The sequence below is a fragment of the Aethalodelphis obliquidens genome, unplaced genomic scaffold (assembly GCF_003676395.1).
Source record: "Aethalodelphis obliquidens isolate GAN/ISIS:26980383/991018 unplaced genomic scaffold, ASM367639v1 scaffold16, whole genome shotgun sequence".
NCBI classification, from domain to species: Eukaryota; Metazoa; Chordata; class Mammalia; order Artiodactyla; family Delphinidae; genus Aethalodelphis; species Aethalodelphis obliquidens.
The window spans coordinates 16,172,795-16,198,966 of record NW_020837960.1 but is presented as its reverse complement, the minus strand read 5'-3'; the positions used below and the strand labels follow the sequence as shown (position 1 = coordinate 16,198,966).

The window sequence follows — 26,172 nt, the reverse complement described above, 5'->3', positions numbered from 1 at the left end:
TAAAATTCAAATAATAAATTAAAAAGTCTAGTTACAAGTGTTTCACAGATAACAGATGTGATAAAACAAGAATTTTAGATAGTTTCATTACAAACTATTATTACTGGCAGTCATGGACATCTATGCAAGATGTACAATGTGATACTTGACAAAATTCAATCTGATCACCCAATAACTCACAAATGCAAGCTCACAAAACATTAACGAATTATGTAACTGCAAAGTGCTCTAATGCAACATTAACCACATGCAATCAACAACTGGAACAGTATCCAAACAGACATTACATTAAACATTAGTTTTTCAAGAAAGAAAGCAGCTTGAAGTTTACTGGTGCAAATTAATTTTGTCTTCGGATTTGGTGCCCCAAACAAAAGGTTAGGTTTGATTATGAATTCTGATGGTGATGGCAGTAGTTATGGGAGAAGCAGCAAAACTTATGGGAGTTCTTCAAAATTAGCCTGTACCAGATAGATGGAGTGAGAGTGAGTGAGTGTGTGTGTGTGTGTGTATATTTCTACACTTGGTATATATAAAGCCATATATGTACGTGCATGTCCTTATACACACACATATAGTTCAAAGGCTCACAAAACCAAATTAAATAGGTTTGAAGTTCAGAATTATGATTACTTTTAAAAAGTATGTAAAAGCCCTCTGTTCTTTTCCATGTTCTCAAGACCTGAAGATGGGTTTTTGAGTAAACATTAAAATACTTTTAGGCCAAGTAAACTGTATGTGCTTTCAAGTGACTTACCTGTGAATTCATGAATATATACTTATAATGAAGAACTCCACATTTATCAAACAAGAAGCTTCTTTTTCCCATGCATATTCTTTCATCCAGTTTTTGTCTGCTAAGCCCCTCCAGTTATTCATCATAATCCCACTTACCAAATTAAGACAAATGAGGAGGTAGAAATATAGCACTAGATTGCTTTCACAGCATCATACTTTAACATTTTTATATAGCATGTTAGTGTAAATTTTAATCATTCTGAATTTTTCACTAGGTAATAATTAAAACAAACAGATCAGGTTGTCACTGTTACACTCATGCTGACTGGTCAAAGTATCAATTATATATTGATATATATTCTTGTTTCACAAGAAGGCATGTCAAAAAAAGAAAAAAAGAAAAAAAGAAAAGAAAAAGAAAAAGAGCCCCAACCGAACAAAAAACCGAAACGTGCTATTTCTGTGGCTTGCATTCTAATAAGGTGCCAGCCTCTACCTAACAATATAAGCATTAAAAATGGCAAAAATGATGTACTATAGTCTCAATGCCAGTGCTAAATGTCACTGATTTTGTAAAAGCAATACAGAAATAATTTTAGTACATGACAAAATAAAATGTAATACAATATTAAAAATAAAGTTATATTTTCACTTGATTACAAAGTACTGAATGATAAAGGCAATCAAAATGGAAAAGAAAGCAAACAGCACAAGGATGACGGCTGCACACTGCTCGTCACTGAGTGCCCGCCGGGTCCTCGTGGTTTCCACAGTGTCTCTGTTGGTGCTGGCTGGTGGTTCAGTCCTCTGAGAGATGAAGAGCACTGTTGTGCTGTAGGGGCCTACGAGGTCCTGATGCCCCACAGGGTCTTGGCACTGGCGAATGGCACACACACGGAAACGATATTCACAGTTCAGCTGAAGGCTTGAATACCGGAATGAAGAGTCAGGCCCTTTGTAAATCTGATAGTAAGACATTAGAAAAAGAATTATATGGGAAGGCTGGGTAGAAAATCTATGTTAAAACTGGCTAGTTTTAGAATTATTTTTGACATGGAAGCTAGTGAGTGCCACTGCTTGTATCTTTTAAATGACATTTTAAAAATACCTATCCATTAAAGAACTCAACTGTTTGCTGTATAATGGCTGGAGAAATCTGATAAGTAAGGATGTGATATCTACCCTCACAGAGCTTACAGACCAGCTGAAGAGTGAAGATGTGTCCCCAGAACAGCTAGAGAACAAGCAAAATCAGCCCACGGGCATTTCTCTGGTTTCAGCAAATGTAAGAAGTCAGACTTCTGTGAAATCCTTCCATGAAAGGAGGAACAGTGTCTAACCTTGCTCTCCCATGATATCTTTGTATAACTGGTTTCTGTAGTTTCAAACAGATCTGCTAAATGAAACAATAAGTGAAAAAGGAGAGGTCTCTGTAGGTGTCTATGGCAAATCATTTTATAAACTTTAAAAGGAGAGATCCCTTAGAATCAAAGAATGGGATTTTAAAACCCAGCTCCTCTGGCTCATCCCTTAGAAGGGAAATAACAAGAATGGAATTCCATAGATTTTTCAGGAGAGTGTGCTAGTGATTGAGAGGATATGTACTGGAACTGGGGTCCAAGCTCTGCTCTACCACTGCACACTCCTCCAGGGCATAATAGTTATCTTGTATGGTAATTATGAGAATGAAATAGACTAATACTTGTTAAAGCACTTCTTAGCACAGTGCCCAGCATATAGTGAGTGCTCAATATATGGAAGCTATCACTTCCACTACTGCACCCCTTCACTCATTCTCTAAATGAAAAGACCAAGACTCAGTGATTTCCCAGTTGAGTTTCCCCAGCTAGTTGGTGGGTTATATTAAGAGATCAACCAAAACCTGTGGGCTAGCATTCCCTCAAGCAATTTTAGTAGCCTCAGTTGTATCTGTGTTGTAAATCTACATTTTTACATACTGGTTTGCTTCCAAAGGAGAAAGGTAAGATCTTTCCCTCATTTTTGTGTCTCCAGAATATAGCATATAATAGGTACTTAATGAAAGGCCACTAAATTAGTACTGTGTATACATCAAAATGTATATCAGAAGATACTGAGAAGATATATAAATGAACCTTTACTGAAAAAGTAAGCTTTAAGACAAATCTTAAAAAAATGCGGAATATGAGTTAGTTCTGAAGATGCATATGAGCATTTCAGGAAGTGAGAATGTAGAAATGATTTATGTCTCAGCGACAGTAAAAGGATGAACTTAAGTATATCAGAAGACTGTATTAGAAAGCAGTGTGAAACAGTATACATACAATGAAGTCAATTTAGTAAAAATAAAAAATATGTATTTGTCTTATGGGTATAATGGGTGATACTTATTTTTGTCTTTAAAATTTTCTTTACTTTCCATTTGTCTCCAAATGAGCGTGGTAATGTGATCAGGAAAAAAAACTCAACAAATGGCATGAGGGTGATAGGTGAAGAGATTTGACATTGAAAGGAAGAATATGTTAATACACTAGTTGGAAATTTAAGTTTAATTCTACAGGGGCCACTGTAGTGTGTGATATTTAAACTGTTTAAGGAATCCTGATCATAAGGCTGAGAGGGATTGAGGGAGTTGGGCAGGACAAGGGCTCTTGCTGAATTATGAGGCCCTGGTATAATTTTCATGGATCACTTAAAAAGTGATTTTTTATTTTAATAAAAGTTGGCAGGCAAAAAAAAAATCTTCCAAGAGTTTAAAGCTTGGGGACCAAAATGATGTTAGTGTTTATGATCCTGACGAATGAGGAAGAAGTTGGAGAGGAGAGACTGGGAAGGAAGACGATGAGATCAAATTTTCAATTTTGTTTTAGATGTTGGGAAGATATCTAAACAGGGAGACATCCTATAGGTAACTGTAGACTCAGGACTGAGGAAAACAGATACATCTGCTAGAGCTGATTTTAAAAGTTTTATAGATCTAAGTGAAGCTATTCAAAAAGAGTCTCAAGCTCAAGATAGCTGGGTTAGGCCTTAGAATGAGAAATAAGAATTAAAATGAGTAACACCATTTCCACCACCCCCTTTCATATTGACAAGATAAATTCTGTGACCCTAATAAACAAGAGGGCAAGTAAAAACTCTAATAAATTCATAATGTTTTGGTCCATAGCTATTGCTCACAGATAGTATTACATACAATTAAAACAGAAGAAAAACTAAAATATCCCCTTTATATTTGCTATCAATAACTATCCATTTACTTAGGCAGAATGTGGCAAATATAAATTAATGCAGATTTGTAGTTAAGAGGATGGCAGGTAAGACATTAATGTTTTCACTTTCTTTGCATTTTAACTGAGAAATGCAGACTAAAACTTAAGCTTGGAAAGTCTGTGCATATCTAGCTGGCCAAGAACTTTGAAACAGTACACCACCTGCAACAGAATTTACAGGAAACCTTTATAGAAAGCTTATCGAGTTTCATAAATTGGTATTTATCCTTACTTTAGCTTTGTGAATATATTTACAGCATGGAGAAAATAACAACTGTGGAATTGGGGCCAATAAGACTGAAATCACTATTTTACCTATTTATATCTACCTCTATATCTACATTCTAAAAATCTATTTGGTTGGTGAGATTAATTTACCAAGTACCCATACTAAAATTCAAGACAGTCCTTGTTGTTACCTTTTAAGGACAAGTATACATGTTTACTACCAAAGACAACCACTTTTGAAGCGTCATTATAGAGGAACAAATTCTGTTTATTTCTACTTTCTGTGTACATTACATATCCACAGTCTTATCTTATAATGAGTCATAATACAGTCTGTATTATTTATAGAAATTAGTGTTAAGACAATGATTTCAGCAATACATTACTATTAGACTGAATGCAGACTTACTCAAAACTTCCCTAAGATTTATTATAGATTTGACTGCATTTAAAAGTAATTACAGTTGACCCTTGGACAACACGGGTTTGAACTGTAAGCGTCCACTTATACACAGATTTTTTTCAATAAGTACAATCTACAGTACTACACAACCAGAGGCTGGCCAAATCCATGAATGTGGAACAGCGAACACGGAGGGCTGACCGTAAAGTTCTATGTAGTTTTTCCACTGCACTGGGGAAAAACCAGTGCTCCTAACCCTTGTGGTGTTCAAGGGTCAACTGTATTCATTAAGACAAATAATAAGGCATATGTTGTCATATAATTTGGCACATATGGTCACATAATGTGATCCTTCTGTAACTTATGAATGTATTATTGCAAATAATTATTTCCTAGTGATCAATAAATGAAGGGAACAGTAAAAACCCTCAAAAACAACTGAATATGGACAAATAACCACGTAATTCGTCTCTACCATTCTTCCCCTCTATTATTGTCCAGGGAGTTGTAAGTGAACTTGGAGCTTTTAGAGCAATCTTTTTTTTGAATTTAATTTTTTTTTTATACAGCAGGTTCTTATTAGTCATCAATTTTATACACATCAGTGTATACATATCAATCCCAATCGCCCAATTCAGAACACCACCATCCCCACCCGCCACTGCTTTCCCCCCTTGGTGTCCATACGTTTGTTCTCTACATCTATGTCTCAACTTCTGCCCTGCAAACCGGTTCACCTGTACCATTTTTCTAGGTTCCACATATATGCGTTAATATACGATATTTGTTTTTCTCTTTCTGACTTACTTCATTCTGTATGACAGTCTCTAGATTCATCCACATCTCTACAAATGACCCAGTTTCGTTCCTTTTTATGGCTGAGTAATATTCCATTGCATATATGTACCAAATCTTTATCCATTCGTCTGTCGATGGGCATTTAGGTTGCTCCCATGACCTGGCTATTGTAAATAGTGCTGCAATGAACATTGGGGTGCATGTGTCTTTTTGAACTATGGTTTTCTCTGGGTATACGCCCAGTAGTGGGATTGCTGGGTCATATGGTAGTTCTGTTTTTAGTTTTTTAAGGAACCTCCATACTGTTCTCCATAGTGGCTGTATCAGTTTACATTCCCACCAACAGTGCAAGAGGGTTCCCTTTTCTCCATACCCTCTCCAGCATTTCTTGCTTTGTAGGTTTTCTGATGATGCCCATTCTAATCAGTGTGAGGTGATACCTCATTGTAGTTTTGATTTGCATTTCTCTAATAATTAGTGATGTTGAGCACCTTTTCATGTGCTTCTTGGCCATCTGTATGCCTTCTTTGGAGAGGCGTCCATTTAGGTCTTCTGCCCATATTAGGATTGGGTTGTTTTTTTAATATTGAGCTGCATGAGCTGTTTATATATTTTGGAGATTAATCCTTGGTCCTAAGATTCATTTGCAAACATTTCTCCCATTCTGAGGGTTGTCTTTTCGTCTTGTTTATGGTTTTCTTTGCTGTGCAAAAGCTTTGAAGTTTCATTAGGTCCCATTTGTTTATTTTTAAATTTCCATTACTCTAGGAGGTGTATCAAAAAATATCTTGCTATGATTTATGTCAAAGAGTGTTCTTCCTATGTTTTCCTCTAAGAGTTTTATAGTGTCCATTCTTACATTCAGGTCTCGAATCCATTTTGAGTTTACGTCTGTGTATGGTGTGAGGGAGTGCTCTAATTTCATTCTTTTACATGTAGCTGTCCAGTTTTCCCAGCACCACTTATTGAAGAGACTGTCTTTTCTCCATTGTATATCCTTGCCTCCATTGTATATCCTTGCCTCCTTAGTCATAGATTAGTTGACCATAGGTGCGTGGGTTTATCTCTGGGCTTGCTATCTTGTTCCATTGATCTATATTTCTGTTTTTGTGCCAGTACCAATATTGTCTTGATTACTGCAGCTTCATAGTATAGTCTGAAGTCAGGGAGTCTGATTCCTCCAGCTCCATTTTTTTCCCTCAAGACTGCTTTGGCGATTCGGGGTCTTTTGTGTCTCTATACAAATTTTAAGATTTTTTGTTCTAGTTCTGTAAAAAGTGCCATTGGTAATTTGATAGGGATTGCATTGAATCTGTACATTGCTTTGGGTAATATAGTCTTTTTCACGATATTGATTCTTCCAATCCAAGAACATGGTATATCTCTCCATCTGCTGGTATCATCTTTAATTTCTTTCAACAGTGTCTTATAGTTTTCTGAATACAGGTCTTTTGCCTCCCTAGGTAGGTTTATTCCTAGGTATTTTATTCTTTTTGTTGCAGTGGTAAATGGGAGTGCTTCCTTAATTTCTCTTTCAGATTTTTCATCATCAGTGTATAGGAATGCAAGAGATTTCTTTGCATTAATTTTGTATCCTGCAACTTTACCAAATTCATTGATTAGCTCTAGTAGTTTTCTGGTGGCATCTTTAGGATTCTCTATGTATAGTATCATGTCATCTGCAAACAGTGACAGTTTTACTTCTTCTTTTCCAATTTGTATTCCTGTTATTTCTTTTTCTTCTCTGATTGCCATGGCTAGGACTTCCAAAACTATGTTGAATGACAGTGGTGAGAGTGGACATCCTTGTCTTGTTCCTGATCTTAGAGGAAATGCTTTCAGTTTTTCACCATTGAGAATGATGTTTGCTGTGGGTTTGTCATATATGGCCTTTACTATGTTGAGATAGGTTCCCTCTATGCCCACCTTCTGGAGAGTTTTTATCATGAATGGGTATTGAATTCTGTCAAAAGCTTTTTCTGCATCTATTAATATGGTGTATCACATTGATTGATTTGCGTATATTGAAGAATCCTTGCATCCCTGGGATAAATCCCACTTGATCATGCTGTATGATCCTTTTAATGTGTTGTTGGATTCTGTTTGCTAGCAGTTTGTTGAGGATTTTGCGTGTATATTCATGAGCGATATTGGTCTGTAATTTTCTTTTTTTGTAGTATCTTTGTCTGCTTTTGGTATCAGGGTGACGGTGGCCTCACAGAATGCATCTGGGAGTGTTCCCTCCTCTGCAATTTTTTGGAAGAGTTTGAGAAGGATGGGTGTTAGCCCTTCTCTGAATGTTTGATAGAATTCACCTGTGAAGCCATCTGGGCCTGGATTTTTGTTTGTTGGAAGATTTTAATCACAGTTTCAATTCATTACTTGTGACTGGTCTGTTCATTTTCTATTTCTTCCTGGTTCAGTCTTGGAAGGTTATACCTTTCTAAGAATTTGTCCATTTCTTCCAGGTTGTCCATTTTATTGGCATAGAGTTGTTTGTAGTAGTCTCTCAGGATGCTTTGTATTTCTGCGGTGTTTGTTGTAACTTCTCATTTTCCATTTCTAATTTTATTGATTTGAGTCCTCTCCCTCTTTTTCTTGATGAGTCTGGTTAATGGTTTATCAATTCTGTTTATCTTCTCAAAGAAACAGCTTTTAATTTTATTGATCTTTGCTATTGTTTTCTTTGTTTCTATTTCATTTATTTTCTGCTCTGATGATTTCCTTCCTTCTGCTAACTTTGGGTTTTGTTTGTTCTTCTTTCTCTAGTTCCTTTAGATGTAAGGTTAGGTTGTTTATTTGAGATGTTTCTTGTTTCTTGAGGTAGGCTTGTATAGCTATAAATTTCCCTCTTCGAACTTCTTTTGCTGCATCCCATAGGTTTTGGATCATGTGTTTTGTCATTTGTCTCTAGGTATTTTTTGATTTTCTCTGTGATTTCTTCAGTGATCTCTTGGTCATTTAGTAACGTACTGTTTAGCCTCCATATGTGTGTGTGTGTTTTACGTTTTTTCCCCCTGTAATTGATTTCTAATCTCATAGTGTTGTGGTCAGAAAAGATGCTTGACATGATTTCAATTTTCTTAAATTTACTGAGGCTTGACCTGTGACCCAAGATGTGACCTATCCTGGAGAATGTTCCGTGCACACTTGAGAAGAAAGTGTAATCTGCTGTTTTTGGATGGAATGTCCTATAAATATCAATTAAATCTATCTGGTCTGTCGTGTCATTTACAGCTTGTGTTTCCTTATTTATTTTCTGTTTGGATGATCTGTCCATTGGTATAAGTGAGGTGTTAAAGTCCCCCACTATTATTGTGTTACTGTCGATTTCCTCTTTTACGGCTGTTAGCAGTTGCCTTATGTATTCAGGTGATCCTATGTTGGGCGCATATATATTTATAATTGTTATATCTTCTCCTTGGATTGATCCCTTGATCATTATGTAGTGTCATTCTTTATTTTAAAATCTATTTTATCTGATATGAGTATTGCTACTCCAGCTTTCTTTTGATTTCCATTTGCATGGAATATCTTTTTCCATCCCCTCACTTTCAGTGTGAATATGTCCCTAGGTCTGAAGTGGGTCTCTTGTAGACAGCATATATATGGGTCTTGTTTTTATATCCATTCAGCAAGCCTGTGTCCTCTGGTTGGAGCATTTAATCCATTCACGTTTAAGGTGATTACTGATATGTATGTTCCTATTACCATTTTCTTAATTGTTTTGGGTTTGTTTTTGTAGGTCCTTTTCTTCTTTTGTGTTTCCCACTTAGAGAAGTTCCTTTAGCATTCGTTGTAGAGCTGGTTTGGTGGTGCTGAATTCTCTTAGCTTTTGCTTGTCTGTAAAGCTTTTGATTTCTCCATCGAATCTGAATGAGATCCTTGCCCGGTAGAGTAATCTTGGTTGTAGGTTCTTCCCTTTCTTTCATCACTTTAAGTATATCATGCCACTCCCTTCTGGCTTGTAGAGTTTCTGCTGAGAAATCAGCTGTTAACCTTATGGGAGTTCCCTTGTATGTTATTTGTCATTTTTCCCTTGCTGCTGCTTATCCTGTATGGGACTTGCTGCGCTTCCTGGACTTGGGTGGCTATTTCCTTTCCCATGTTAGGGAAGTTTTCGACTATAATGTCTTCAAATATTTTCTCTGGTCCTTTATCTCTCTCTTCTTCTTCTGGGACCCCTATAATGCGAATGTTGTTGTGTTTAATGTTGTCCCAGAGGTCTCTCAGGCTGTCTTCATTTCTTTTCATTCTTTTTTCTTTATTCTGTTCCATGGCAGTGAATCCACCATTTGGTCTTCCAGGTCACTTATCCGTTCTTCTGCCTCAGTTATTCTGCTATTGATTCCTTCTAGTGTAGTTTTCATTTCAGTTATTGTGTTGTTCACCTACCTCTTTGTTTGTTCTTTAATTCTTCTAGATCTGTGTTAAACATTTCTTGCATCTTCTCGACCTTTGCCTCCATTTTTTTTCCGAGGTCCTGGATCATCTTCACTATCATTATTCTGAATTCTTTTTCTGGAAGGTTGCCTCTCTCCACTTCATTTAGTTGTTTTACTGGGGTTTTATCATGTTCCTTCATGTGGTATGTACCACTCTGCCTTTTCATCTCATCTGTCTTTCTGTGAATGTGGTTTTTTTTCCATAGGCTCTGCAGTACTGTAGTTCTTCTTGTTTCTGCTGTGTGTCCTCTGGTGGATGAGGCTATCTCTAGAGCAATTCTGAAATTTACGGTGCTTAAGCACCACTTGGAACTTAAGAACAAAGAAACAAAACCAGCAAAAGAAAAACAGAATTGTGGGTTCCACTCCTAGACATTCAGATTTATTTGGTCTGCAGGCCACTCTGAGGAACAACTGTTTTTGAGAATCTCAAGTTCAGAAGTTTAAGAATGGAAGAAATTGTATAGAATCCAACAGGCCACTGTCCCAGCAACCGTTCTCCTACATTGCCAACAATACCCTAATTTTGGATGAGGTATCCAAAGTACAGCCCCTGTACTAGGAGAAGCTGGCGAGGCTTAAGTCCAGAGGTGGGCCCTGGCTGGCTTAAGCCCTGGCACAGTCACTGCTTCAGGGATGACTTTGTAACCCAAGTGCTATCTTTTCCCTGAATGTGAATAAGGAAGTGTAAGTTCCCCATGGCAGGCACTGAACACTGAGAGAAACTATGTCCCTGATGACTTCATTAAGCTCCTCAATCAACCTACCTACCTACAGGCTTCTCCCTAAGAGGATTTATACTTTATAAGCCAATTTGAAATTTTTTTAAATTAATTTATTTTTTAAGTTATTTTTGGCTGCATTGGGTCTTTGTTGCTGCATGCAGGCTTTCTTTTTTCTAGTTGTGGCGAGTGGGGGCTACTCTTCCTTGCAGTGCGCAGGCCTCTCATTGTGGTGGCTTCTCTTGTTGCGGAGCATGGGCTCTAGGCGCGTGGGCTTCATTAGTTGTGGCACGTGGGCTCAGTAGTTGTGGCTCACGGACTCTAGAGCACAGGCTCAGTAGTTGTGGCGCACAGGCTTAGTTGCTCTGCGGCATGTGGGATCTTCCCGGACCAGGGCTCGAACCTGTGTCCCGTGCATTGGCAGGCGGATTCTTAACTAGTGGCCACCAGGGAAGCTCCTATAAGCCAATTTGTATTAATTTTTCTGGTATTTGTAACATTAATGAGCTTGGACACAAGAACTCTCTTAGGTACAGACTCCCAGATGTTGCTTATCTGCTTTGACAGTGGTTCTACTGTCCCCCAATATTTTCACTTCACCCTGTTATACCACTTGAAATGCTGCTTTTGGTTTAAAAGTGCTTGCTTTAAAAAATGTATACACTTCTGGGAAGATTAAAGAGCCAGCAGACACTCGACTTTTGACATGAATTTTCCCAAGGAAAGAGTCTTTTTCCTAATGGCAATAAGGTCAGTTATACTGTGTATATGAGAATTATGATGTATGTGAGAGAGGGAGGCAAGAGTCAGAGGAAGAGTGTAATTTTAGAGAACGGGGCCAAGCCTCGGGGAGGTGCTGCAGAGCAGGGCACAGAGCAGCAAGAAGGCAGCAAGAGTTTGGTGAAAGCCACTGACTGATCAAAGAGGGATGAAGCAAGGGAAGAATGTAAAGAAATCAATATGTTTCTAAGTTTGGCCCAGGGTCGTAAGTACTGGCTGCTGCTAGGCTAATTTGCTTCCAGGTCCCCAAACCCAGCAACACTACAGGTTAAACAGTTTTTAAATAGGCTAGCCTAGAAACTCAACCACCAACTTATAAATAATAATCCTCTTCTTAAAAACATCAACAGTTCCTACTGCTGTAGAATGAAGACCCACTAAGACTTGGCCTCCTCCACTACACCAATCTTTTTTTTTTTAGTTTTATTTTTTATTAGTAATCTATTTTATATATATTAGTGTATATATGTCAATCCCAATCTCCCAGTTCATCCCACAAGCATACCCCCTGCTTTCCCCCACTGTACACACTCCATTCTTGAGCCTTACTCAAGTCATACTTGAGAGTTCATGGTTCCTCCTAAGCTCATCAACTCCCCAAATAGACTCCCTTTAATGATAATCCTTTTGGAAAACATTCCAAAGTCCAGCTGGAAAAAAAAATCATTCCTTTTAACAAAGTATGTTTTATCTTTATCATGATCTTTTATTTGCTTACACAGAATGTCATGATTATGAAATTTCTGCTTGCTTGCTAACGTCTAATAAACAACTTTCTTGAAATCAGAACAGTAACTTATTAATAATGTAGCCCCCTCAAATTCTTCATATGTAGTATTTAATACATGTGTGTTGAATAGCAAGTCAATTTTAAGTAAAATATTAAAATCCCATGAATGAGATTGAACTCTTAAAAAATGACCTTTAAACTTCTGGAATACAACTTGCCAATAAATCATAAAATTTTATAAACATTTAAGAGATTTAGATGAGCATATATATGATGAAGTTCTAAGGAAACTAAGGAAATCAGTATTTTAAGTTTTACAGTATGCTTACAATCTAAAGTAAAATTGATGATAGGGTTAATTTAGCTTTTAAGTTAAATTAGAATTAGCACTGCTGTTTCATGTAGTGATATGTTTATTAAAATTCATACACTACTCAAATGTGGGGTCCCTATTTCCTTTAAATATGTAATGAAATTACATTTTCTTTAATATTAATTTTGTTTCCTCCTTGGAAGGAAACCTACTTATCTATAAATCATATTCAAGTCTAATTATCATGTCAATTTGCAGATGGCTTAATAAAGAAAAACAATCACATGCCAAATTTAATCCAGCTCTTTGGGGCCTTTTGTAATTTTGGTTAAGAAATTATGCTTCCATATTTAGCAAAATTGAAAGGAAAAAATTATACCTTATTGAAAGGTAGTCTATTATTAATAGTTATAATAGCAGAAGAGTGAAATAAAACAGATGAATGATTTTTTAATAGTGAGAAAAGAAAATATAAAATAAGAAACTAAAATGAAAACAACCCAGCTTAAAAGCTCTCAAAATCAAGAAGAGTAACAGCAAAAAGGAAGAAGCAGATGAAATGCTTACAGAAATAAGGCTTTTGAGTTGCATAAAAACTTCTTTATAAAAGTCATAATGACACTGACAGCTGCCCACTTCATCGGCTATTCACTGTTTACCAGGAACCTATCTTTGAAATTTTACCAGGAAGGTGACACTTCCTCTAGGCTTCCATAATAACTGTGTCAATTGTCATATTTACAACACTGCATTATAACTATGACTATTACTAACATTGTAAAAGCCTCTTCAATGTTGTCTCTGCATCTGTCCTCATCCTACTCTGGTCACAATAATCTTGTGTCTGATCATGTGCCTACTCTGGTCAAAATCCTCCACTGGCTTCTCATTTTACATGGAGTAAAAGTCAGAGTATGACCTATAATGCCCTACACGATCTCCATGCCCGCTCACAGACCCCCTACCATTAAAGCCCTGACTTCATTTATTATTCCTCCCTTTGCTCATGCCGCCCCAGCCATAGTGGCCTTCGTCTTGTACAGTAAATTTAACAAGCATGCTCCTGCCTCAGGGCCTTTGCACCTACTGTTTCTGCTTCTTGAAACACTCTTCTCCCCATATTCACTTCCTTGGGGTCTCTGTTCAAATGTCACCTGACGGCCCTATATAAAATAGCACTAGCTGTCCCTCGCCCTAGTACTCCCTAATCCTTTTATCCAGTTTTATTTTTTCTCTATTGTGCTTATTACTATCTAACATATGATATACTGATGTGTTTATCTGCTTTTAGAATCTCTTTTTCTACTAGAATGTAAGCTGCACGGAGGCAAGGACTTTTTGTTCACTTGTATCCTGAGTGCCTGGCACAGAGTTCAATAAATACCTGTCAAATGAACGAATACTCTGTTTAAGTGCAGTTCACACCCCAAAGATTTTGAATCCTGATATACTGTGTAGTTACTATTTTTTGGCACATAGTAAGCACTGAACAAATGTTTTTGAATTAGGAAGATAAAGGTAGTCAAATCCTGCATTGAAAATACATAAAAATGAAAAAGGTGAAAGTGTGTATCTATAGAATTATATTTTGGCACATACCTGTTTGAATTCTGAATCTTTTCCCACCATAACTTGAAGACTGTAAATAACTGGATCACCTTTCATTGGCTGTAAACACTCCCATGTAATTTCACAAACGTGATCATTTACCTTCTCTATTTTGGGGGCTGTAGAGAACAAATATAAATAACATCTGCTCTCCTTGATTTTTAACGTGGCACATCACACAGACACTTGTTTCAATCAAAATCAACAGACTTTAAAACATAGTTACAAACTTGAAATAAATATTAGTGAATTTTTGAAATTTTCAGAGAAACGGTCAATGGCTAACTCTTATCATCTCCAGGCCATACAATCTACAAGCACTCCAATGGCCAGACTGATTAAAAGATCTGTAAAGATAAGTACTATTTTCCCTGAGCTAAAAAAAGCCAATGGCAGTTCTACAACATCTTTTATGGTACTTCAAAGAGCATAACTAGAACATGAAATTTTATAATTTAAGAAATCTTCTAAGAGAATGAGTTGAAAAATACACCTAGCTGCCTGACCACATATATGACTGCCTCACTCAATAGTGGGGTACAAAGGTGTTAAAATCAGCAATCTTCTTAAGGTAAAGAGACACTAAACCAGATGAGGGAACAGAAAAATAACTCAGTGAAATCCATCAGCATTATTAGAAAGACTATTCAAAGAACAGTCTTGCTAACTATGGATCTGCTTAACAAATGATACATTCAAGTATATGATCCAGGACACTGTACCAGAAATCTTTGTAATTTGTCCTCAGAGGGTGAGGAATTTTAGTATTTTTTACTTTCCAGGGTCATTTTAAAGTAAGAACCCTGCTGAAATTAATTTTAAATATATAATATATACACAAATGTGTGTATGTATGTAAATTTGATTTAAAAATTCAAGTTAACTAAGTATTTATTTATGTTTTGCTAAACAGATGACCTGGCTCTCTCCCTGAAATCCGAATGAAAACAGCAATGACTCAAAACAACCAGAATTGTGATTTTTTTTCTTTAAGTAACAATAGTGGAAATAGCAAACAACCCTATTAGAAAACGAGCCTACCTATTCAGTTTAGTACTTTTATGTTTATTAAAAAGATCAGTGACAAAAACCAGCACTTGTCTGATTATCAATATGCCAGATAAAATAGCTTTTATTATTAAGTGAAAGTCCCAGTAGGTAGGCTTGTCTAATTTCCTTTTTATAATTTAAATGTTGGACACATCCTGGATGATAATTTTCTTTTTTTTTTTTTTTGCGGTACACGGGCCTCTCACTGTTGTGGCCTCTCCTGTTGTGGAGCACAGGCTCCAGACACGCAGGCTCAGCAGCCATGGCTCACAGGCCCAGCCGCTCCGCGGCATGTGGGACCTTCCTGGACCGGGGCACGAACCTGTGTCCCCTGCATCAGCAGGTGGACTCTCAACCACTGCGCCACCAGGGAAGCCCCCTGGATGATAATTTTAATAGTACAAAAGTACTTTATGAAAAGTGCATTTAATTTATTATTAAAGAAAATAACTTGAGGATGTATAACTTACCTTTCAGGGCAGCTGGGACAGATTTTGGAGTAGTGAAAATATATTCTTGGGAAAGAGGACCTTCCCCTGCTTCATTACAAGCTTGAATACAGAATTTATAAGATGTTGACTCATTAAGTCTTTGTACTTTGTATGTATGGCATGGACCTCTGTACAGGGATATAAACCTAAAATGGAAATGACTCCTATGAAAAATAAACCTTGACTACCTTATGAAAAACGTTTAAAAACCACTAAAAAAAAAAATACAGTTCAGACATTATTTAGGAGTAATAAGTTACTCCTAGAATTTAATGCCAGGAATGGTTTGTCACACAATAAATCTGTGTTTTTTCGGCAGATGATGAAAATCACAGAATTAGTAAATTTCCCAATTTGACATGGTTTCCTGAAAATTTATTGCTAAATTTTTCTCTTCAGGCTTCTGGTATAAGCTTTGTTTCTGACTGCTGTTTTTTAATGTTTACATTTTAAAGGATACTCAGTACATCACAATTTTCAATATAAATTATTTCTAACTAGAGTCATAGGCATACAATTTGTCACATAAAAAAGAGAATTCCCTTTCCCAGGCATAATTTTAATTGATTTGGTGAGGTTTTCTTAAGATTTACATAACAGTATGAGATAATATATAATTTCCCATAAATTATCCACTTGAACTGTTCAATGGAAAGTTTAACATCATATATGTTATCCGTATGCTGAATGTTCCCCAAATTTTTGATTGGCTATTTAAAAAATTTTTGGAAACTGAGGAATGAATAATGAATACTCATATAGTTCTAACAGTCTGAAAACTGTAGTTAGATTAAAAATGAAGAAATATTTAATAATCTTTAGTAAGAGTATTTCCAAGAAGCAGTAATTAGATAAGCCTTGCCTTTTGAATCTCCAATTTTTTTTTTTTTTTTTTTTTTTTTAATGATAGGAAAACAACCAGTGGCAAAACCACTGTCGAAAAAAGGTGAACGATGATAAAACCTGTGGTCAGGGAACAGCTGAGGTAGCATTCTGACATGATCCCACAGCAAGTGTAAAGAGTTGTGAAAAGTCAAAAGAAAGTAACTAAAGATATTAAATTGATTTAGTGCATTAAGTTTATATGGTAAATTTACAGTATCATAAAACGTTTTAATTTATTTATTTTCCACAGCCAAAGACCATACCCCATACCCTACAACAATTCTCTAGATGCTAGCTAAATATTAATTACGGCTAAAATAAGAATATAAACTAATATAATCTATACTTAATAGAATCTTTGTTCTATTATCTTTCAACCAAACACCAATTAAACCTGTTTCCAGTAAACCTTCTTGCACTACCCCAAATGTAGATGCTAGAAAGGGGATAAAAATAAAGAATTAATTAACCTAACAGTAACAACATATATTAAAGATAAATGGCTATACCAAAAACCTGTGGCAAGGCAAAGAATTTCCTTCCAGAGATAAGGCTACAAACAGTACATAAAATTCTGCCAAGAACAAAGGCGAACATTCATAGAGGCACAGATTTCAGGAAATGATCAATACTATTTGCTCTGTGTAATGCTCTTACTGTTGATACAGTATGTTTAATTCTGTATGCTATTTTAAATGTGTATGTACTTCTGATAGAGAGTACTATATACAAGTACCTTGAATATTCCATTATTGAATACTTGGCTAAGATACAAACCCAACACAAAAAACAAAGTAATCTTGGGAAATACTGTCCCTGGTACTCTGAATCTATCAGACATACAAATTATTTCTAATAAACTGAGTGAAAAAGCAAACAAATAAAAAAGAAAAACCAACAAAAAAACCCACCAGATTCTTAAAAGATTAGAGTAACGGCTGTGAAAGATATATGGCATTGTTTATTTTGGATATAATATCAATAAATTACCCAGACTGGAATTTGAATAATTTACACCACACGTATTTTGAGTAACACTATAATTCAAATGCATGATTTAGTGGGGTAAAATATGGCATGGATGTAACGAGACTGTAAAGGATGGTAGCACAGAGAAGAACCTGAGTAGCCAGGGGACTGGACTATTTATTCAGAGAGTCTAAGATCTGATGGTGAGGAAGTAAACTACTGCATTCACTTAGTGTGCAGGCCCTGTGAGGGTGTGGAGGAGGGTGAGATATAATCCCTGCCTTCAAGGATCTCAAAGGCCTTAAGCCAATCAATGATTTACTGTAAAAACTGCCTCTTGCTGGAAATAAGCACTGAAGAGATTATTTTCCAGCACAGATTACGTTTCTTTTACTAGCTTGAAGAGAGGAAATGGGTTAGAGATGAGAGCCAAATAGTAGTTCCCCTAATTTTTTCTCTCTTGCATCACCCTCCCAATTATAAACAGAAAATCTTCATTATGTCTTCTGATGTTTCAAAAATGGCATACTTAAAAATTATTTATGAGACTTCTAACTCTGTTTTTTAAAACTTATTTCTATTGTTAAAAAAATTTATGTACTTAAGACCTGAGAAACTATATAAAGAAGCAATTAGAAACACCTACCTTCCATTCTTATCCTCCATCTGAAGGTGGTACTGAACAGAATCTGTTGACAATGTCTTTGGGGTTCCTTCTCCCCACTTCAGTTTAAGGTTCTGGTGGCTGAAGGCAACACATTCCAGACGAGGTGGATCAGGAGGGAGGGGTTTAGTTTTTAATTTTATCATGTGGCTGAAAGGACCAGCTCCAAGGCTATTCAAGGCTTGAATTCGTATTCTAAGTGCCATATTAAAAAAAAAAGAAAAAGTTTAGTTTATGATTATTCTATTTAAAGTGTCCCTCTGGTCTAGGCAAAAATTAACATAGTTTTTACTGTGTACCTGTATGTTGTATCTGGTTGCAAATTGTCTAGAATGTAGCTTGTAACCTTTCCCACAGTCAAGGGCTGTTTATCTCCAAAGTCTATGCTGTAGGCAAGGATTTCTGAACCATGATCACAAGGCTTTTCCCAGCTTACTGCAAGGCATGTAGACGGTGAATAATTGGGATTTTCTATATCATCATCACTTACTTCTTGAAGACAAGTCACAATACCAGGAACTGATGGTGGAGTCACACAGGCTACTACTTCACTGAAAGGGCCTGCACCCACAATACTCAGAGCCTACAAATTAACAGAGCCCAAAAGGTAAAGACGCGATCATGAAAATGCTCACAAGACGCAAAACTCTGGATAGAGTAAGTGACAAGGCCCTGACCGCCTTTACCTGGACTCTGCAATAATAGGTAGTTGCTGGTGAAAGTCCTTTTAATTCATAACTGAGACCGGGCCCACAGTAACATATCTGCATACTTCCTTCAACTCCTCCCCACTCCAATCGATATTCAGTGACATCAGTTCCATTACTCAAAGGGACCTTTAAATTAAGAAGAGGATAAAGGTCTTAAGTCCTGACATGATTAAATAGCTTTTGGGCAAAAATGTTCTTTACCTGAGCATATAAAAAACTGAATTGTTTTTGGATTTTTAAAAAATGTTTAACAGAATTTAAACTGTTTAATATTACATTTTTATTCATTAAGGCCACCTGAATTTAAGATTTGTCAAAAGTATAACTTTGTTTTCAATTAGAAGTAGAAATATCACTGAAACACTTTAGAAAGAGTACTTTAATGTAAGTATACTTTAAAACAACTCTATTAAGTAATATAAATGTTAAATCGTACAAGGACATTTTCTTTGTTAAATTTCAAAGGAAAATGAAAATGTAATTATCATTATTGATTATTACTATATGCAATAAATATACTAGAGATAATAAACATAAGAGAAATAGTATTATAGTAATTCCTATGAATGTTTGCTCTGAACATTAAGCTCACCGTGGCTAAATATCTCAGTACCGAGACAAAGCCTTTGATAAAATACAAAGCACATCACAAACAAGAATCTAAATACTTGTAATGTAAATATACCTTATTTAAATGCTTCAAAGAGAAAAAAGAATTCACTTTTTACCAAGTGAATTTAACTAGGACTTACTCTTTGTATAATTTATGGAGATGAATGCACAGTGTCTTTATTCTTTTATATAAACTGTTTCAATTACTTAAATATAAGTCAAGGAAATTACAATACCTCCCAATTCACTTGTGCACAAGTTGCAGATCTCCATGTAACTTGAGGGGGCTTGCACTGATCTGGTGGTCCAGGGGCTGTAGTAATATCACATTTTTCTGAAAATGGTCCAAACTAGAAAAACAAATATTGACTAGTGTTTTCATTTTTCACCTACCAACTGCACAGCTCTGCATAAATATTCACAAAAAATCAAATTCATCATCCCTTTCCTTTAAGACTAATTGGACATAAAATTCTAAAAGAAATCACAGAAAGTAAAGATTTAATTAATGATCATGGAAGTAAATATGTGGGGTGTTTTAAAGTTTCATTTACTATAGTTTCTTCACTTGCCCCTATTACTTCATGAATTGGTTTTTGTAAAAAGGGCGGGGCGTTCAGCAATTGGGTTGGTCAAATAAATAAGAAAAAATTCTGTGAAGGGTGAAGAAATGGATACCAATTAAAGGCATGAGAGGTGATGGGCATAAATTATACCTTAAAATTTAGAATAGCTTTAGTAGGGTGTAAAAATTAAATTCTCTGGAAATACAGAGAACAAATATTTACTTAAGATGATTTTGACAGGTTATCACAAACCTGAAAATATAGGTTAAAGACACTAGCACTAAAGATGTTAATCCCAGTGTACTGCAGCCTTGAGGGGCTGACAAGATCATGACTTCAGAAAGGAAGGAATGACGTACGTAAGGAATACCAACCAAGTGTATAAAACTGGCATGTAAGAAATTTAAAAGTAACTAAGTTTACAGATATAATGAACTCAGTTGGAGAATGAGACATAAAACAGCACAGTTTACTAAAATCTGAAATAATGGGGAGAGACTTGTCAGTTTAACTTTATGAAATTTTATACTGTAGTTTAAAGAAACACAGTGCTAACTCAGTTAAAGTAAGAAATCACTGCTTTGTCCTTAGAGAAGTTTTAATTCAGAGGGACGGTAGGTGTCACAGTTGGGTGGAAAGGGCGCTGGCTCTGGGGTCTGAGGAAGTGGCTGGCCTCCACCACTTCTTCGTCTGTGTGACTGCTGGGGCAGCTATTAGCTTTTCTGAGCCCCAGCTTCCTCAGCAGTAAAATGGAGACATCACCTGTTTTGTCCATTTTATGGAGTTGTACATACATAATATTTTTTTTAAAAAAACCCACACAAAACCAGAATGCTTAGAATGTAAGTTTTCTCCTTTAGGCAAAAAATGAATCACAACTAGTTGCAAACTGAAAGTAAATGCTGCATTTAACCAGCCTCAAAACACTTAATAACTCTAAGTATTTCATCTTATGATCATGTTTCTACTCTTTTCACAAAGTAAACCCTATTAGCACTGCCTGAAAGGCAAGCTTTAGCTTAGCTGAAGTCCAAAGTGTCACATAGTGTAAGTGGGGTTTGAAAATACTGAGTGAGATTCTATAACAATTAAGTTATGGTATACACTGACTTCTCTCTTATTTATCAACAGAGGCTTATTAAAAATTGTAAAATTTGGAGTTGCATGTTGAAAGCAAAATGGTCAAATAATGGGTACAATGACGTATGTCATATGAAATACCACTGTGATTATAATTCAGTCAGCTCCGTCTTCGTACCCCCATTTTGTTAGCTGCACGCAGTCTGAAGCTGTAAGTCTTTCCAGGAAGAAGGCTGCTCACTGTACATTCCACTTCAGAACCTTGGTAAACTTCTCTGGGTTCATCTCTTTCTACAGGAGACATTTCCACACCATAGCAAGAAATGGGTGATCCACCATTGACCAAAGGGGGTCCTAAAGGTGGAAAGATTCATGCAATTTAGCAAGAGGAATATATTTAATACTAACTTAATTATAATTTATTACCAAAGTGAAAATTACCCCATCGTAACTGTATTTCTTTTGCTTTGGGTCTACCCTGTAATCTGGGAGGGAGGCATGGGCCAGGAGGCACAGCTGGAGTCTGCACAAGTAAAGATTCAGATACCTGCCAAAACAAAAGGCAAAAACAAAACGAAAATGCCCCAAGCCAAATAATCAGACTGCTTTTGTTAGAGGAAAATAAGACAAACACAAAGATTGCACCAATAATTTGAAACTGTACTTGACTATCAACAGAAAAGGAATAAGGGGGAGGGGAGTGGGGGTTTGCATTTATTTTAAACCTAGGAAGATTTTCTTATTAAAGAAAATGAAGCAATTGGATCCAAAGCCTGTTGGGCAGGACTTGCAACTCAGTTTCACAGTACTCTCATTTTCAACAAAATGCTTATAATTCATTAAAAAACCCTACTTTCATTGCATTAAATCCCATTTGAAAAATAATAACAATTATGAATGCTCCAAGAAACATTCTTGGTTGAATTCATTAAAAAACAAAAAAATCACTTCTATTAAAAAACATACTTCTCCAGAACATTACAAATGTCTCATATATAATCAATGGCACATATAAGTCCATTTTGGTTTTGGGGTCTCTAATAAGTGAAATAATTGTGAAACTTTTCTGAAATAAGTGGATATTTAGAATTTGTATTTAAACAGTAAATGGTATTTTATGGTTTGTCCTGATACACATAACTTACGGTACACTAAATAAGCCTACGATTATTTTGTTTCTATTTTTGTTAGGTAGGGTTATTATTGAGCATCATCTTAAAATTTATCTTTATAAAATTGTCTGCAATGTTTTCATATATTTATTCTCCCAAAGCTAAACAGCAACCAGACAATAGATATTCACTGAATTTTGACCATAAGCTAAGTACTATATGTATTAGAATAGTGTGGTCACTATAAATTTAACCACCTACGTTATACATTTATGATTTATTTCAATAATTGAGGTGGCATCTGATGATCTCATCTCATTTGACCAAACTTGGAAAAAAAAATCTGCATGTAAGTATTACCGCACTCTGTCCTCCATCACTGATGCAGTAAACTCGAAAACGATAGAAACAGCCTGGATTCAGTCGATCGCAAAGATGTTCCCTAGTAGCTCCACTGTATATCATATCCCACTTGTTTCCTGTAAGGTGAAGAATTATGTTCAATCAGGTACCAGGTAATGTTTAACATTTTGGTATCATAGACACAGCAGGTATCCTAGCTTCATTCACTAGGTAAGTGTTTATGTAATTTGTCAGAAACAATTTAAGCCTGTTTTGAGTTTCCTGGAAATGATCTAATTTTCTTTATGTGTGCAGCTTCCTAGACAAATTTGTATGGCTTTGTTGAAGTGAAATATCTCTGTAACTCTGTACAGACTTTGGCTTAGATTGATAATTTACTTTTAATTAAACATTTTAAATGTGTTTACTGGGCCGGTAATAACATTATAACACACAAAGAATAGAAAGAACCAATACCATAGGAAGTTTAGTCTTAATTAAAAGACATCCTTATTTTTTGCAAGGAAATAGGCCATTTGATAGAAATAAAGATTGTTAAATGTGTGATTCAAGAATAAATTTTACTAGGCAAAGAATTTATTACTAAAACTAGTATAATGTAAGTTAAGTTTTAGAAGATGGTTTTTCTGATACATCTGGGTATAAATCTAACTGAGTAAGCTAACCTTCAGAAGACTTTAGGTATACTGGAACTGAGTAGTGCAAACAAAGGAGGGAAAAAAATAAGAAAATAATATAGCTATACAGCAGCCTTGCATTTGAGTCACTGTATTTCTGGAGATTACAACTTAAAGTGGGTCATAATAGACAAAATCTTAAATGCTACAAACAAAGGAAAAAATCAAGAGAAAAAAAAGAGATTATACAAAATTTAAAATCATGAAGAGTAAAGGTAGACTGGTATAAATATCAATTTTTAATAGATTTTCTTACCATTAGAACCTTCTGCCATCTCTACTACATATTTATTGATGGCTGCCCCTCCATTGTCTTTTGGTGGGTCTATCCAAAGAAGCAAAAGTGTTATTAGGCAGAGTATACACAATTAAAAAAATCACATAAACTCATAATAGACAGAATACCAAACTCAGGATTGCTCTAAAAGAAAGAAGAATCACCTGCAATGATTTTTTAAAAAGTTAACTCCAGCATCTCATTTACTCTCATTTTTGCATAAGGTAGTACATAAGCAGGTGCTCAATTAATTTTTGTTTTAAATGAATAAGTGATTTTAATTTCTCGTGAAAACCAGGATGACAAGAAACTGTAGCTACAAGTTCAGTAATCTTTCATTTCACACATTGCTGCCCCTGCTCAAAGTTCTACAGTGGACCCCAAGTTCTTCCTCCATCAAATCTGAACTTAGTATGTGTGACTACAAAGCCATCCTCAAAACAGTAAATGAGTCTCACATTTCTTACTGAACTTACTTGAGCTAACAAATTTATTCAAGTATCTTAAAAATGATCTAAATATTCAAATCATTTTAATCAAATATAAAGGTAATGATATACAAGTATGCATAATATCTTACCCCAAGTTATTTTAAAACTATGTGAATGTATCTTTCCTTTAACTGAGGGCTTTACAGGTACTCCCGGTTTATCAGGGCATGTAGTAAATTCAACTACTTCACTTGGATTACTTTTACCTTCTGAGTTATAAGCAATAACCTATGATGAGAACACAAAGACATAAAATAATTAATGTTTGATACCTAATGATATTGGCTTAACGACCAAAAGTGATGAGAGACAACTAGGCTCAGTCAAATGATTTATGTGAGAATTGCTTGTCTTCAAAAGGGACTCAGCATTAAAAACAAAAAGGGATCCATCTACGTCTCTATATACACTAATATGTATAAAATAGATAACTAATGAGAACCTGCTGTATAGCACAGGGAACACCAATTTGCTGTACAGTAGAAACTAACACAATATTGTAAAACAACTATACCCCAATTTAAAAAATAAATAAAAACAAAAACAAAAAAAAGGGACTTAGCATATATGAAGAAAATTCAGGTATAAAATAATCCCCTTTTAGAATCAGTCTTGAAAATATAAGTATAAGTCTAACATTTTGATACTAAACAAGAGTCATCACTGGAACAAGCTATAATCTGGTGATACTTGATGGGCTTTAGGCTTGCTTTAACTTATTCTTTTATTATTCTTCAGGGGTTTAAAAAAATGCCCACAAATTCTCTGAATTTCCTCTCTTTAAAGATAAAGGTTAATTCCTCTTCCCTTGAACTGTACTTAATGACTTGCTTCTGACAAACAATGTAGAAGAAATGATGGTATGTGTAGCTTCCCTATGGAGAAGCCCATGTGGTGAGGAACTAAAACCTCTGACCAAGAGACAGCAAGGAGCTGAGGACTCCTGGCAAAAAGTTCACTTGAGTGAACTTGAAAGCACATCCTCCAGCCATAGTCAAGCCTTCAGAGGACTGTAGCCCCACATGACATCTTGACTGCAACCTCATACAAACCCTGCATCAGAACCATCCAGCCAGGCTTGTCCTGAATTCCTGACCCACAGAAACTGTGAGCTAAATAAATGTTCATTTTTTCAAGCTAAGTTGTGCAACAATAGATAAATATAATTCATATTTATAATAATTTATACTTATTCAATATAATTATATTTTTCACTTCAGAAATTTAATTACATATATATTTTAAAATTCTTATTTATTTTACTTATTTTTGATCGCATTGGGTCTTGGTTGCTGCGCATGGGCTTTCTCTAGTTGCGGCAAGCGGGGGCTACACTTCGTTGAGGTGCGCAGGCTTCTCATTGCAGTGGCTTCTCTAGTTGAAGAGCACGGGCTCAGAGCACATGGGGCTCAGTAGCTGTGGCTCACGGGCTCTAGAGCGCAGGCTCAGTAGTTGTGGCACATGGACTTAGCTTCTCCGCGGCATGTGGGATCTTCCCAGAGCAGGGCTCGAACCCATGTCCCCTGCATTGGCAGGCGGATTCTTAACCACTGAGCCACCAGGAAAGCCCTATGTTTATATTTTTACCTGTCTCTTCTACTGAACTTAAAGTTCCTCAAGTCCAGTATCAAACTTGATATGATTTTTTCTCCAAACCTGCTCCATCTCTGTTCTTCCCCATCAGTAATAAGCACTACTACCATTTACCTAGTTACTCAAGCCAAAAATCTAGAAGGATCTTTGATCCTTTCTCTAAACTTATTTGTCAAATCTATTAGTAAATCCTGTACTCTACCTCCACTTCTCTGTTTTCTATACCTACCACAACCTTAGTTAAAGCCTCCTTTATTTGATGTTTGCTGAATGACTGTAACATACTACTAATTAGTTTCTCAGCTTCCATTCCTTTCCTTAACCTCATCTATTCTCTACATGGCAGCCAGAGGGACTTTATCACTTCTCAGCTTCACGGCTTCTCATTTTACCAGAATAAAATCTAAATTCTTATCTACAAAGCCCTATGTGATTCCACCCCTGACTACCTCCACTCGAAAGGTTCGAGTCTTTTACGTTAGCAGTTATTTCCTTTGCCTGGAATGTTCTTTTTAATCTTGACATGCCACCTCCTTCTTGTTATTCAGATCTGTTTAACTGTCATTTCCAGAACTTCCTCGACTACCCAGTCATTCTGTCAACTCACCCTATTTTA

General features: G+C 35.8%; 1 protein-coding gene across 4 annotated transcripts in view; it reads right to left on the bottom strand.

Annotated features, from left to right (window-relative positions):
• FNDC3A (fibronectin type III domain containing 3A) overlaps positions 1 to 26,172 on the bottom strand; it is a 156,017-nt gene continuing 129,845 nt past the window's right edge. For 3 of the 4 annotated variants that reach the window (XM_027116303.1, XM_027116305.1, XM_027116304.1), the window contains 12 exons: positions 24,053 to 24,191; positions 23,452 to 23,520; positions 22,516 to 22,634; positions 21,485 to 21,590; positions 21,222 to 21,397; positions 19,634 to 19,747; positions 18,762 to 18,911; positions 18,375 to 18,658; positions 18,058 to 18,270; positions 15,537 to 15,703; positions 14,008 to 14,135; positions 1 to 1,701 (listed from right to left, as the gene is read on the bottom strand). In XM_027116303.1, coding sequence (XP_026972104.1) covers positions 1,387 to 1,701; positions 14,008 to 14,135; positions 15,537 to 15,703; positions 18,058 to 18,270; positions 18,375 to 18,658; positions 18,762 to 18,911; positions 19,634 to 19,747; positions 21,222 to 21,397; positions 21,485 to 21,590; positions 22,516 to 22,634; positions 23,452 to 23,520; positions 24,053 to 24,191 — 1,980 coding nt within the window. In that variant the 3' untranslated portion in view covers positions 1 to 1,386. The remainder of the gene's footprint in view (positions 1,702 to 14,007; positions 14,136 to 15,536; positions 15,704 to 18,057; positions 18,271 to 18,374; positions 18,659 to 18,761; positions 18,912 to 19,633; positions 19,748 to 21,221; positions 21,398 to 21,484; positions 21,591 to 22,515; positions 22,635 to 23,451; positions 23,521 to 24,052; positions 24,192 to 26,172) is intronic. The other variant, XR_003434750.1, reaches the window with a different exon arrangement.